This window comes from Brachypodium distachyon, chromosome 2 (genome assembly GCF_000005505.3).
Source record: "Brachypodium distachyon strain Bd21 chromosome 2, Brachypodium_distachyon_v3.0, whole genome shotgun sequence".
Taxonomy (NCBI): domain Eukaryota; kingdom Viridiplantae; phylum Streptophyta; class Magnoliopsida; order Poales; family Poaceae; genus Brachypodium; species Brachypodium distachyon.
In genome coordinates this window covers 26903430-26918931 of record NC_016132.3, presented here as the reverse complement: position 1 = coordinate 26918931, position 15502 = coordinate 26903430, and the positions used below count along the sequence as shown (strand labels likewise).

At 45.1% G+C, this 15502-nt stretch overlaps 1 protein-coding gene across 1 annotated transcript; it reads right to left on the bottom strand.

Annotated features, from left to right (window-relative positions):
* Positions 1-9607: 9607 nt before the first annotated feature.
* Positions 9608-12370, bottom strand: LOC112270992. Its single transcript, XM_024459803.1, has 2 exons — positions 12302-12370; positions 9608-12224 (listed from the first exon to the last, which is right to left on the bottom strand). Exon 2 carries the CDS (start codon positions 12094-12096, stop codon positions 11215-11217), a length of 882 nt encoding a protein of 293 aa, XP_024315571.1. The 5' UTR covers positions 12097-12224; positions 12302-12370; the 3' UTR covers positions 9608-11214.
* Between the last annotated feature and the right edge of the window lie 3132 nt (positions 12371-15502).

Below are 15502 nucleotides of genomic sequence, written 5' to 3'. Positions count from 1 at the left end.
AGGCACTCCTCAACAACATACCACGAAACCAAGTTTAATTTAGATTCTTGCAGGCCCACAATACATGCTCCGGAAGAAGCCACAACCTGACGAACCGCGGTGCGTTTGGCTCGAGAGTTTAAGCCACGCACGTTCTACACTAAAACACTAATGCTTGGGTCAGCCATGAGAAGTTCCACCCACTAGCACCACGAACCAGGGGAGATGCTGGCTAAACCAGCACCTCATCCCGCTCACCCTCTTCCAGGGGCGAGGCCACGCTCTCCCAGCCAAACAGGGACAACAACGCCGAGATGTGCTCGGTGGAGAGAGGCTTGTTGAAGAGCTCAATGTAGGTCAGGAGCGCCTCATAGCCAATCCTCTCCCCCTCCCTCGCGATGCCCAGCTGGTGGATTTCCTGATGCTTATGATTCTATTTCGATGATTTATTTGCATAGTAAGGATACCCTAGCTATTAAAATCGAATCGGTCGTGTCTTTGAAAAACATATCAAAATTCAAATTCAAACCCATGTGGTTTCTTTGCAGGCAGGGTGCGAAGGGGATTGTTCATGCAGATAAGAGGGACGACAGAAGGAGGAAAGGGCTATGCATGCCAACATGTCAGTGAGCAGAAGGTTGCAGCAGTTCAAAATTGCAATCACAAAGGGCTCACGGAAGAAGTAAGTTTTACCTTATAAATTCTTCTCACAGTTTTACCTTAATGCCTCCCACGGAAGAAGTTTTACCTTATAAATTATCTCACCACCGTGGTATGAGAAGACAGCCACCAATGGGAGGTACGTGACCATGATGATCCAATGGTTTAACAATTGTGGGAAGCTAAAGGTAACTTGCATTGTGATACGAACCAACCGAGAAATGGATCCTCACAATGGGAGTTACCTTTAGCTTACCAAAATTCTTAAACCATTGGATATAGTATGGTCTTGGGTGTTGTTTTGTGACCAAGCCAAGCTTTTCAACCATCTCTATACTGGCCAAATTGTTGCAACTCCCTCCATCAATGGTCACCCGACATGAATGGTTGTTGATGACAAACTTAGTTTGAAACAGATTCTGGCGCTGACTTTGTTCTGCTTGTTCCATTTGCGCCCTAAGCACATGCTTCCCAATGAGACCGATATACTTATCTGCAACTTCAACTCCATACTGCTCTGGCATTGAGTATATTCATGCATGTCACAAAACCAAAAAAGAGACTGTCCTTCTGAAACTTGACTTTGAAAAAGCCTTTGATAAAGTGGAATACAAGGCAATTATTCAAATTATGCAGGCCATGTGTTTTGGAAATAAATGGTGTTAGTAGATTACCAAGATTTTACACACAGCTACATCACAAATTCTCCTCAATGGAGTCCCAGGAAAACTGATTCACTGCAAAAGAGGTGTGAGACAGGGTGACCCACTATCACCCCTTCTGTTTGTTATTGTGGCGGACCTACTTCAGACCACTCAATGCTGCTATGCACCAAGGCCTTTTAGCATGCCCCATCCAGTCCAATGCCTGCCCGGACTTCCCCATAATCTAATATGCCGATGACACCTTGATTATCATGAAGACAGATGAAGCTCAGTTGCAGTCCCTGCAAGATATCCTAAACCAATTCCACACTGCAACTGGACTCAAGGTCAACTTCCAGAAATCAAACCTTATTCCACTGAATATGACACCTGAAAGAGGTCAATACTTCGCTGACATTCTCAATTGCATGATGGGAACACTTCCATTCACTTACCTAGGACTGCCTTTGGGTACCACAAAACCAAAAATTGAAGAGTTCATGCCCATGATCAAAAGGATTGAAAGAAGGCTAACATGCTTCTCTAGAATGCTATCATATGATGGAAAATTGCAGATGGTTAATTCTGTGCTGTCATCTCTCCCCACTTTCCAAATGAGCACCTTTGTCCTACCTAAAAAAGTGATTTCCCAGATCGACAAATACGTAAGACACTGCTTATGGAGGAGGAGTGACCTGACCAAGAAAAATCCACCACTTGCGGCATGGGAAATGGTTTGCAAGCCCAAGAAGGAAGGAGGACTTGGAGTCATTAATCTTGAGCTCCAAAATAAATCGCTCGTTATGAAGAACCTCCACAAATTTTACAATAAAATGGACCTTCCATGGGTCAACTTCATTTGGGAGCAGCACTATCCCATTAATCTCCCACCACACACAAACGTTGATGCATCATTCCGGTGGAAAGACACATTGAAACTTCATGATCAATTCAAAGAATTTGCACAATGTACTGTTGCCCAGGGTACCACTGTCATCTTCTGGCAGGACAAATGGCACAACGCCCCCCTTAAGGATACATGGTCGCAGCTGCATTCCTTTTGCTAAAGATCCACATGTCTCCCTTTCAAATATGAGGCTACTTCCAGAGGCTATATTGCAATTCCACACCCCTCTCTTTGTGGAGGCACATGAGCAATACATTGAACTCATTGATTTTATGGAATCCCTGCCCCAAAATGAAGATCAGGATATATGGACATATCTATGGAAGCTTCCTGGATACTCCACTGCCAAAGCATACAAACTCGTCATCACTCATATTGACATCTCCCAGTCATTCAAGTGGAGCTGGACATCCTGCAATCAACTCAAACACAAGGTATTCATGTGGCTTCTACTGATTGATAGGCTGAATACTAGGGGAATGTTACTCAAGAGGCAATTCTTCCTCCCAAACTACACTTGTGTTCTTTGCAATCAATCTCACATGGAAACAAGGGATCATCTCTTTTTTCACTTCCAATTCTCTTGTTCATGCTGGAGATACATTTGTCCAGATTTCACTCCAAGGGACAATGTGCATGAAAATCTTTGTTCTATCAAACAGGAGCTAAATGCCCCATCCCATATGGAGATCAGTACTCTGGTAACCTGGAGCATATGGAAAGCTAGAAACGACTTCATCTTTAATGGAATTACTCCATCATTTTATAGATGCAGAAGAACTTTCAAGGAAGATCTTAATTTAGTCTTCCATAGAGCCAAAAGAAAGAAATACAAGAGGCTTCATGCCTGGATTGAGAGATTTAGATAACTCTTTTTTTCACTATTTTGTAAATAACATTTTATTTTAATATATGCAATAGGCCTTATGGCCTAAAGCTTTCCGTAAAAAAAAAACTCCATATTGTTCTTCCTCATCCTCATTATCATCATGGTTACCGTCATTTGCAAGCATAGCATATTCTTCTTCCACATTATTGGCCGAGGTGTACTCTCCATCATCCTTGACTAGAAGAGCCTTTGTTTGGAGTTTCTTTCATCATGTGCCCAACACCCTTGCAGCGATGGCGCTGTGTATCTCTTGATCTTCTTGTTGAATTAACTGAAGATGCACTTGGTGCAGGGGCCGGTGCTGTACATTTACTCACCTCAGGTGCATGGGTAGGTGTAGTCGAGGGTGCATATTGTGCACGATAGTTGGAGGAGCTTGGTGCAGTTGTGCAGTTGGAGTTGGAGGACAGTGGAGTTGTTTTGTCTTGTCGTTGCCAACCTGCAAAAGGAGCCCCACAAAGGCCTCTTGTCCTTTGCCTATCCTACACTTCCCTTGCAACTTTACAAGCAAGATGGGACAAACAGGTGATAGAATTATATTCTTTATAGTCAAGTATGGTCTGAATTTCCCTGTTTAGCCCCCCAAAGAACCTAGCCATTTTAGCTTGAGGTGTTTCTTCTAATCCACATCGTAGCATGCCAATTTGCAATTCCTGAAAATAATCTTCTACTGAATGTTTACCTTGTTTTAGAGATTGCAGTTTATTTAATAAGTCTCGAGAGTAGTATGAATGTACAAAACGGCTTATCATAATTCTTATCATACCCTCCCAAGTAGTAGGTACATCTACGTTAGTACGTCGATATTCTTGCCACTAGATAGATGCAAAATCAGTAAAGTAACAAGTGCCAGCTTGTATTCCTTTATCATCAGGGATATCATAACAATCAAATTTTTGTCCTATGGCCATTTTCCAAGTGAGATATGCATCCGGATCATATTTACCAGCGAAAGGAGGTATTGAAAATTTTATTTTCATTAAAGGATCATCACGGTCACGCACCTCCTGTGGTGGCTCTCTTTTCGTACCATGGTGGTTGTGGTGTTGGCGTAGAGGGTCTTCTACTTCTGCATCTGCAGCATAGGTCCGCTCTACGTTGTTTTTCCTAGAATAGGACCAGCTAGTGCACGGTGTTGTGGTCCATTGGTTGTAGCCGCAGGGCGAGCAGATGAGACAGGAGATTGAGCTTGTTCAACAGCTTAAGGCGAGCATCTAAGGCTTCAATAATAGGAATGGTGTTGTTCAAGGCTTCTCTAGTCTCGTTCACCACTATTGTAATACGCATTCAACAAACGTGTAGAGAAATCTCTGGTTTTCTATTTCCTTGGTGAGAGAGCTTCATCCCTCTGACTTTCATTGTCTGCCATTGTTAACAGAAAATAGAGGAAAATGCACGAAAGATGTTGGTTCCTGTGAACTACTAGGATGCTGGAATTATTTGCACTCTCAGTCAAGCTTTTACTGATTGTTTGTTTACAAGTTTTGATCCAAACTGGCAAGTGGCATAACTTGCAGCGGGTTTAGCCTCCAAGAATCTCTCGGTTAAGTTCAGCAAGTGCAGTTTTATTTTTGAGGGAAGGCCATCATGGTTGATATAATTGCTTTTGAAAACCGTCAAAGGTGGAAGGAACAAAACAATGACCGCAAACGTCTCACTGCACATGTTGAATCGTTGGGCGACGGCTGCGGTCACAATCTGCACCATCTGGGTTAAAGTGCAAGAAACCAAATCGGGGCGTTCTAAGATGCAGTCTGGAGATTGTTAGTTAGTTTGCGGGCCCTACATGTCAGGACTGAACCGTTGCGTGTGGGGTCCGACATTTAAGAACTTGAGAATTTTTAGTGGTCCCGACTTGTCAGCTGTTGACTGTTATGTGGTCCCACGTGGAGAAAAATAAAAGGGGCAGCGTGTTCGTCCCCATCCCCTGACGCCATCCTCTGCTCGAGAGCCCCCTCTGCTCAGCCCCTCTGCTTCCTCTGTTCCGACAACCCACCGCCGCGCCCGTCGTGTCTCTATCCCCGCCGCTGGTTCGCCTTCCTTCTCGTCCATCGCTGCTCTAGCGCGGCTATCTAGGTGGCCGCCCCCAGTGCCGGCCCCAGCCAGCGGCCCGCGGAGGATCGCCGCACCCGCCATTTGCCGCTCGTGGGCGTCGCCGTCACTAGGTCAAGGCACCGTCAATCTTGGGTCGAGAAGATGTCTAGGACGAGCTCCGCCTCTCCAAGCAGCCCGTGGCCGAGGTATGGCCCGGTTCCCCTAACTTGGTGCCCCGATTGCCCACGGGTGGAGCCGGTGGTGCGCTTGACGTGCAAGAAACGGGAGAACGGTAATTTCGGGCACGAATTCGTGAAATGTGAGAGCGGCCCACAAGCAAGGAGGTTGTTACTCTGATTTGGGATTCAATTTCACAGATTTTTGATTCAATTTTGCTCTAATTTGCATTCTGAGAATTCTAGGGTTTGCAATGTTTGGGGCCGAAATTGATGGGGCTCTCAAATTGATTTGCTTTTCTGTTGTTGTTGTAGGTTTTGAGGAAGTGTACCTTTTTCATGTGGATGGATGCTTATGTGGAGAAGCTTCAAGTAGATGGATTGTTGCAGGGGTGTGAGATGGGGAGAGCCCGTGAGATGGGTGAGAGGAAGGAAGAGGTGAAGAAGATAGGAGAGCAAGGGCATGATGGCATAGGTGCTGGAAGTGCTGGAAATGAGTTTTTGCCGTTTTTGGAATAGGTGAAGATCATGAATGAGAAGCTTACCAAGAATGTGGAATTGAAGAAAGAAGAGATTCATGTTTACAAATTGTTTGTGTTGTGATGTTGGGTCTTATTTTGACTGTGAGAAACCCCTACATGTAGAGGGGATGTTGCTGTAGTTAGGAGATGGCTTAATGGTTTAGTCTAGCATTTGAGATTAAGAGATTCATGTCACGTAATGGTGTAATGCATGAAGCTGAAATATCTGAATAAGTGCATGTCATAACTGATCTCTAGCTCAAGTACTGTTCTTAAGTACTGTTACATTTCTAATATTAGAGGCGTTTGATTTGCAACCCATTTCACTTGGTGAAATTAACAAAAGGTTGAAACCAAACGAAATATGTAGTCGGGCTTATCCAAAACAAAATGGGGGACGACGCTTGCACTATATCGAGCATCCCGTAGTCGCCATATTCTCCTTTGGCGCCGAGCACTACCGCTGCTCATGCTCTGTTGTAGAGGCAGACGAAGTAGGGCCAGAAGAAATAGCACAATAGAGCAATGAAACTCAACACTGTGGTGATCATGACAGCAGCAGTGAAGATATCAAGCTCACCTCCCATCACAAAAATACGTACTTCATGCCGCACGGTGATGGCAAGCAGCAAGAGGCCCTCGTCCTCGGCGACGATTGTGCCTCGTGGCCGTGCTTCACCTCCTCCGGCCACCTGTTGAACTCCAGAACCTGCAGAAATCCAGTAGAAAGCAGGCATACGGCGCCGCACAATGGAGCCAACCACGGCCAATCGTAAGCCAACTAGTGCTACAATGGTGGCAACAACTGTCTGACTCAGCCAACCACGGCCAATCCTAAGCCATCGTAGCGTACTGGGTACCCGCGAATGATAGCTCATACACTGACGCCGATTGGGCCTTGGCGCACGGGCGGGCGCGCTCCCCCGGTCGGCGAGGCGTGACGCGGCCCAGCACGCGCGGCACCGGCCGGAGCCTCAAGGGCGAGTGGGCCACGGCGGGCAGCGGCCGGAGGAGACCCCGCACCCGAAGCCGCACTGGCAAGCGGACCGCCTCGCCCATCCATGCTCTGAGCTAGAATGGCGAGTGGGCCGCCTCGCCCATCCGCGCCCTGAGCAATGGCAAGCGGGCCGCCAGCCGCTGCTAGGCCGCGGAGCTGGCTACAAACCCTAGCCGCTATAGCTAGTGTTGCAACCGGGCCGGCAAGAAGGCCGACAACGGGGGCATAATCTCCATAGCCTGGGGGCAGGCCACCGAGCACCGGCGCAGCTAGGCCGGGCTGTGGATCGGCGGCCGCAGCAATGACGATGCCAATGACCGTCGGTGCCAGCGCTTGGGGCGGATTTGGAGCATCCCCGATGTGGAGGAGCTCGAAAGCAGCAACAAGCTCCTCTTCGGCCGGCATTGCTTCCATTCCGAGCTTGAGGTGAGCAATGGTGAGAGGAATGGGAGATTTGAGCTAGGGATTTGGGGATTTCGGTGTGGAGAAGAGAGAGTGGAAGCTTGGCAGTGAAGGAAGGAGAAGGGGAGTGACAGTGAATAATAGAAGAGAGAGGAATCGGAGATGAGGAATAGAAAGTAAAAAAATAACAACTTTCACTTCATAAACCATGCGCTGTCGCGGGGGAGGGGGGGGGAAGCAGGGGATAGATGCTATCAGTGTCGGGCAGTGACGCGGCGCCCGCCAATGATAACATGACACACCACTTGGAGTAGAATGGTGCTATCTTACCAGTGGCGGTCAGGAAAGCAGGGCCCGCCACTGATAAGGAAAGGAATTTTTGATGCAGAAATTCATCAGCAGGCAATTATGTGTACAAGTTAAATGATATTTGGAATGAAACTTTTTCTAGAATATTTTGCGTGATACTTGGGTCATGTGTACAAATTTCAGAATTTCTGGATGCAGGAAACTATATATCATACATATTTTGAATTAATCAAGATTTCGGTAGGAAATTCAAAAATGGTTGCTACACTTGTCAAATGCACTTCTACCAGTGGTATGAAAGTTTCATTTGATTGATCGAAAGGTGATAGAAGTTTCATACATGACAAAATTCATGATTTGAGACTTGTCAGGCATGTTTTTGGGACTTTTTAGGTTTATTGATTTTGGAAAAATAACAATAATATGAAAAAATGAGCAGAAAAATCCGAAAACTTGCATGTGTTCATTGTTTGGCATGTTCTGATATCATGCAAATTTTCAGGTTGTTTTGAATATGTATGAACATGGCTAGTGTTCAAAGTAGCACATCTCTCTAAGATGTTTTAGAAACACTCACTTGATTCTTCCGGATCCAGTTACATTTTCAAATTTCCATTTTATCACTTTATCCAAATAACTTCAAATTTGATACGCTTCCTCCATTTGGATAGTATTTATGAGAAATAAAATAAAATTTGAGTTTTCGGTTTAATATTATTTTTAAACATTTTGAAATTCAATTGAAAAGCACCAAATTTGAATAGAGACCTAAATTCTTCGTGAAATGATCTGAAATTTGGCATGGAGTAGGGTAATTTATGTGCTGATTTATGTGTGGGATGTAAAACAAAAATGAATATGCCAAAAGGTATGAAATTTTGAAAACGGTCGAATTTGTTTGAAAATTATTTCAAAATCAACTTGCTCTGAATGATTTGAAAATTGGCAGATGGCAATAACTTTGTTAGTAGACGCCATATTTGCATTCGCATTTCAATTTTCATGTCAAGGTGTGGTTTTAAGAGGCGGTTTAAGTGTGCTTTTGAGGAATTTAAAATGTGCTTTTGAGCAAGTTAATTTTGTCAAAATGTTTTGAAATTTCGGCTGTGCTGATAACTTTGCAACGAGATTCCATTTTGTCATTCACTTTTTACTTTAGAGAATGTCGAGTTTTGGAGGGTTGCTACAAAATGGGTCATTTTGGTAGGCTTGAGCCCCATTTTTTACCTCACTTCACCTCCAACTAGTGTGCCTGAGTGGCTGAGCAGATGAAGTTAGTTGACAGCGAATACCAACAAACATGAATATCAACAAACATGAATAACAACAAATCCGAATGTTTAACACACACAAGATTTACCTACAAATGGTCCAAATGGTTCTCTTACAAATACATATAGCTCACACAAATAGTTCTCATACAAATTTGGTACCAATTACATCTGCCACACATCTTTAGAATAAAGTTTTGATGCTGCTCTCTTCCTTTTAAGGGTCCTTTTAACGGGAGACTTTTTACTGACTAGCCTTTTCACCCTCTTCACCTTTTGTGCAGCAACTTCAACTTCAACTTCAGCTTCAACTTCATCATCAACTTCAACTTCACCAGCAGCAACTTCAATTTCAACATCAACATTTTCAGCAGCAACATCAGCATTTGGAGCTGTCCATTCTTCTAGCCAATCTTCAGCATTATCAACTGGGGCTGAATCTGTCCATCCTTCAGCATTTTCAGGTGGGGCTGAAGCTTCAGCATTTTCAGCTGGGGCTGCACTCTTCTTCTTTCTTCCACGAGCCCTGCAAAATTAGAATGTCAGAAATCAAAACATTACAATAGGAAATTTACATAATTAAATGGACAAAAACTTGCCCCTTAGGTTTCGGTGGAGTCAAAATACAGAAAGGAAAGCCAGCACGATGTCCAGGTTCTAGACAACTCTTGCATTTCTCTAGATGAGGGGCATCTTCATCCCAGGTTAGTCTTATTTTTTCCACGACCCCTGGTAAAAGGTTATGTCAAAATCATTTGAAATTGGGACAACAATATAAAAGCAAAGTGAAATGGACATAAACTTGCCTTCTAGGTTTTGGTGGAGTGAAAACGCAGAGAGGGAACTTCACACGATGTTCTATTTCTAGACATTTCTTCCATCTGTGCTTGATGCCTATGGCTGCCTTTGTTTTTAGTCTCTCTTCCTCTTTTTCCTTCTCTTCTTTCTCATTGTCCCTTTTGCCTCCTTTGCCTCCTTTCATTTGACCTTTCGTCCCAGGTTTACCACCACGCTCAAAGAAATTTTTGAAACGTTTTTGTTTAGGCCTGCCAGCTTTTCTAGTTATGTTTGGGACATGCATATCAACTCCTAGTTCCACCTCAGGCCATTGTGATGCATCTGTAAATGGCGGCACAATTCCTGCATATGCTGCTTTAAACCTGGCCACTGAGTAATATTCATGCAGAAAATCCCCCATCATCAACTGATCTCTCGCTGACAACACAACAATAGCATGCTCACAAGGTTTCCATGTTGCTTGCCACTCAAGACAGGAGCACTCGTGTAAATCAATCTGCACCACATGCCTCCTCGTGTTCGTTTTGTTCAGAACCTCAGCCCAGTTAGTTGAGGCATTCACAACATGGTAGTGTCCAAGTCCTCTACTCTTGCATACAAGCTGTTGAACGACTGTTGGTAGCTTGTCATGATGCAATTTATGACCTATTTGTCTCCTGACATTGAACAGATTCATTATTCTTATCCTGATCTTGTCAACGAGCTCATGAACCGGCAGGTCCTTCAGATCTCTTATCCAACTGTTAAAACTTTCTGCCAAGTGGTTGTTGATATGATCAACTTTGATATCTGTATTAAAGCCACTTCTGTACCACAACAAAGAATGATAGGTCTTCAGATATACACCAAATTTAGGAAAACCCCCCTCAGAGACTAACAACATCTTATCCATATGGTACTTGAAAGTGTCATGCCTATAGGCTCTTGCTGCTGGCCACATTCTTCCAAACACTTTTCCTTGAAACTTTTTAACCAAATTGAGCCACAAATGGCCGAAGCACTCCCTCCGCTCTGCATGTGGAAATACAATTTTCACTGCATACTCAAGACCTTTAGAAGCATCAGTGCATATTGCCAAAGGATTCATATGTCCTAGTGACATATACAACTGAGTCATGAACCAAGTCCAATTTACCTCTGTCTCAAACTGAAACAAGCCGACGGCAACTGGAAACATCTAATTGTTGCCATCTATAGCAATGGCCGCAGCCAACTGCCCATTCCATTTCCCATTCAATGTAGTGGAGTCTATGCTCAAGTATGGACGACACCCTGCTTTAAAACCATCTAGACAAGGCTTCATGGCCATGAAGAACCTAGAAAAGAATACATTTCCATCATCTTGTACATAGGTGTCTATCTCACATACACTGCCAGGTGACCTCAATTGCAATTCGGCTCTAAAGTTGTACAACATTATGAATGTATTGCCCCAGTCAGCAAACAACTCCTTCATGGCTCTTTGTTTCCCTTTCCACATAGTGCTATAGCTCATTGTGCATTTGTAATCTCTTTCCAAGTTGTCTTGAAGTGTTTTTGCAGCTGTGTATGGTTTTTTCCTCAAAATGGGCTTAGCCTTTTCTGCAACCCAGGCTTGAGAAGTCATTTTTGTAACTTTCCTCGAGGATCACATAAATGTGTGTTTGTGTGGCATCTGATTGACCCTGATGAGCCTCCCGTCCAGTTGCCTTCTCGCGGACATATACCATCGACAAGGCAACATATTGCCATCCTTACCGCTGCATTTCGCAGTGAACCTGTTCTTGTCAGTCCATGCAGTCCTACCTTGAAACTCTTTCTTCAGAGCATAAGACCTGAAAGCCATCTTCAATTCCTCCATACTAGACCAAAACGTGCCCACTGATATATCAGGATTATCTTCGTCATGCACCGCGCCCATCTCTTCATCATGTATGTCATCTATTACATCTCCCCCTTCTTCAAACATCCTGGCAACTTCATCTTCGTCAGCACCACGTTGCTCTGGGGGCACACGCAGTTGAGGAGGGGGCGGTGGCAAAGTTTCTTCTTCATCAGCTAATGGAATGCCAAGAAGTTTGGCCCATTTTCTCTCGGAGAAAATTTGCGGAGCAAAATCTGTTGGCTCATCAATATCTACTTGACTATAATCAACAGATGGCCCATTTGTACTGTTCGGACCGAAATCAGCAACATTCCTAACAGGATAACTCTCTGCAAGAAATGATGCATCAAGGAGGGCATCTACAGCTTGCGACCGAGCAAATCCTACAGGTGAGTCTTCGCTGCCATCAATTAGCTCTGCATAAATTGTTTGTTCTGGATCCCCGTCTGCTCTCCGACCATGTACGATCGCTTCAACAAGCTGCGGTACTGTCGTGATTCTTCGGTATTTCTGCCCCCTCTGCCTCTCCACATAGCTACATAATTCCACCACTTGCCTTGAGCCCCAAAACACCTTCTTACCCAACTCCCGTATGAAATCTTGAACACTGACGCCATCCACCTTGATTCTCAACTCAAGGTGCATATTCCTCAGAATCACCTTCACAGTGCCGTCGTCTAGCTTCGCAATGCACGGACGAAACCTCACTATCACTGGCTCCTTGCCGTCGCGGGGTCATTCATCCCAACCAGAACCAAATCAATTTCCTCCCCCTGCAACCAAAAATGCCCGAAAGAAATTAAATCGGCGAGAATTGAATGAATTTACTGCATCAGAGAAATAAACTTACTCAGTACGAGCTTCCTCGGGTGACTCCATCTCTCAAATCAAGGTAGAATCCAGCCCCCCAGCCAAACCCTAGAAAAGGGGAACGAATGAAATCAGTGACATTGGACTCGATTCAAGCCAAATCATGCTCGTGGGCTGGGGGTACCGGATCTTCTCTTGCCCATGACAATGCCACTCCCGAATGGACCGCCGCCGGTGTCTTCCAGAATAACTGCGCCGCCACCTTTGGGACTGTCGTGGTGGGCTCGAGCTCTGCGACGAGGAAGAAGACAGAGGAAGAATGGCGTCTTGTGCAACTAGTTCATGGCCCGCATGTCAGCATATGGCACGTGGCAAGTTCTCGTGGGACCCATTGCTATCTAACCAAACTCTAATTACAATGGTCCGTTGATGATGATGTTAAGAACTGGCCCACGGGGAATATTGCACTTACCCCCCTGGCGGTGTAATTTGTCAATTGGACGCACGACGAACGGTTTTAACGCGCAACTCAAACCATTCCGCCAACTTCAGGTTTCTATGCTTTTTAACGGTTTAGAAAATCCATCGGCCCCATCATGGCTAGCTTTATTAATAATTAAACAAGAGTAACATCATCGATGAGAAGAGAATTAATAAAACTTGGAGGATTGTCCAGCCAAACATGCGGTGGATCAACCCTAGCTACTCTAGCTAGCTCATGTGCAACCTGGTTTGCTTCTCTCGGACAATGTTCAATAACAACCTTCCCGAACTCTTCAAGGGCATCAATGCAATCAATATAAATGGCGGCAACTGGTGAAGAGGGTATGATAAGAATTATGATAGTGGAGATACGAACAAGCAAGTTGATCCAGAGGAGCTTTTGCATGGTGGGAACCCTATTATTGAAGATGGAGTTTTTGATCTGGATATGGATGAGTTTGAGGAGGATGTTGGTGAACCGTGGTCAGTATTCATGAGGTACTACTCAACGAAGGTTCCTATTGTTAGTGCCATGCTTGATGATCTAAACTTCATGTGGCGGCTACGATCAGATGTGAATTTCCAGCAGCTCGAAGATCGTCTGTTCCTGTTTTCATTTGGATCCGAGCAGGATTTTCGCCATGTGCTTCGTGGAGGACCGTGGCTACATCGTAATGATGCTGTAATTGTGGCGATGATGGGGAACAATACACGTATGTCTGATGTGACCTTGAATTCCTTCCCTGTGTGGGTGCAAATCTTTAATCTGCAATTTGGTCTTCAAACTGAGAAAGTCGGCCATGCTCTGGGGGGATTGCTAGGCAAGGTGAGAGAGGTGGACGTGGGAGCCGATGGGCGTAGTAGGCACAAGTTCCTCCGTGTTCGCTTAGAGTGGCCAGTTGCTAAGCATCTGCATCCGCATATTGAAAGTAGAGGAAAAGGGAAGGAAATTCGTCGGTATGAGATCAAATATGAAAGAGCCCCATGGTTCTGCAAGCACTGTGGTCTCTAGTGGGTCATACCAAGGATGAATGTGAGAGGGAAATGGAAGGGCTACCCTCCCTGAACTTGGACTTTCGCCAAATTAGATACTCTCCATTCAAATTAGCAGAACATCGATCTGGGATCGTTAGAGCTGAGTCATCGGTTAAGAAAGAGCTTTTTAGGACGGTGGGCAGCACCAGCTCAGCGTCAGGGAGAACAAAAGATCGCCCTGTTAATCCAATGGAGCAAGCGGAATCCAGAAACGCGGAGGATGTGAATGAGAAGTCTGGGTCACATGTGGATGATAAGGAGTTGGCAAACAAGCTGAAGTATGTCAATGTGGGAATTACACCAGTCCTCGGTCAGCAACCAACAAACTCAGATATGATTCCGCCATTACGCCACCCAAATTCATCTCAGAATTTAGGTGAATCCTCTGCTGTCTAGATGATGGATCATTCGGTGCTTGGGAAGAGATCGACGCAGGAGAAGGAGGAGGTTCCGGTTGGGACTAATCAAGCTTTGATGCTTGTTGATCCGAAGGAGAGGAAGGACAACCTATCGAAGCGTGGGAAGATGGAAGCAACCGGCCTTGGCGCTGTGGGTCAACTGACGGGACCGCACGGTGCGGCCCGTCAGCAGCAATGAATTGCCTGAGTTGGAACTGTCATGGAGGTGGCAATGCCGTGACAGTTCGGGGGATCGCGGCCCTAGTGCAGGTCCACCGTCCTAGTTTACTATTTTTGTGTGAAACCCGTCAGAAGGCCGTATGAGTTGTAGGTTGAAGCGTCGTGTGGGTATGAGAGGTTTTGTAGGTGTTGATTCACTTGGGTTCAGTGGTGGTTTAGCTTTGTTTTGGAAAGAGTCTTGCGAAGTTGAAATAAAGGAAGTTAATTCGCGTTACATTGATGCTCATGTTCGTTTTTCTCCCTCGAACCCCTTGCTGCATATCACCTGTGTGTATGGGGAGCCAAGGGTTGAAAATCGACATCTTGTGTGGGAAGCCTTGTGTGATCTGCGTGCTACCTCTGATCTGCCATGGTGTGTGTTCGGTGACTTCAATGAAACTTTATGGCAGTTTGAGCATTTTTTAGAAAATCTTAGGGCTGAACCATAGATGCAAGCTTTCCATGATGTTCTTGAGTTATGTGAGCTTACTGATATGGGGTTTTCAGGAGTCCCTTTCACTTATGATAATAAAAGGTCAGGCAGATCCAACGTTAAAGTGCGGCTTGATCGTGCTCTGGCAGATGATCGATGGAGGGATATTTTCACTGACATGCAGGTAGTCCATCTTGTGTCCCCATGTTCTGACCACAACCCTCTTTTGCTTTGCTTGGCCCAGGAAGTGAGAAGGAGGGAGAATCGCTGATGCATGCAATATGAGATAGTCTGGGAACGGGAGGCAGCGTTGCCGGAAATTATCAAAAATGCATGGGCTGATTCTGGGGCCAAAGGAGACTTGGGTGCAATTGGTGCTTCTCTGAATAAAGTGATGCTGAAATTGCATGGGTGGGGGAAACTAAAAGTTGGTAATATTCTGAAGGAACTTGAACGGCTGCGCACTAATCTGCAGGAACTTCAGGACCGTAATGCGGATGCCCGAGAGATCCGTCAGATCACAGACCTGATGAATGAATTGTTGTATCGTGAGGAGATGTTATGGCTGCAACGCTCAATAATAAGTTGGCTGAAAGAAGGAGATCGTAATACCAAATATTTCCATAGCCAGGCTGTGTGGCGTGCAAGGAAAAATAAAATCTCGAGCTTGGTG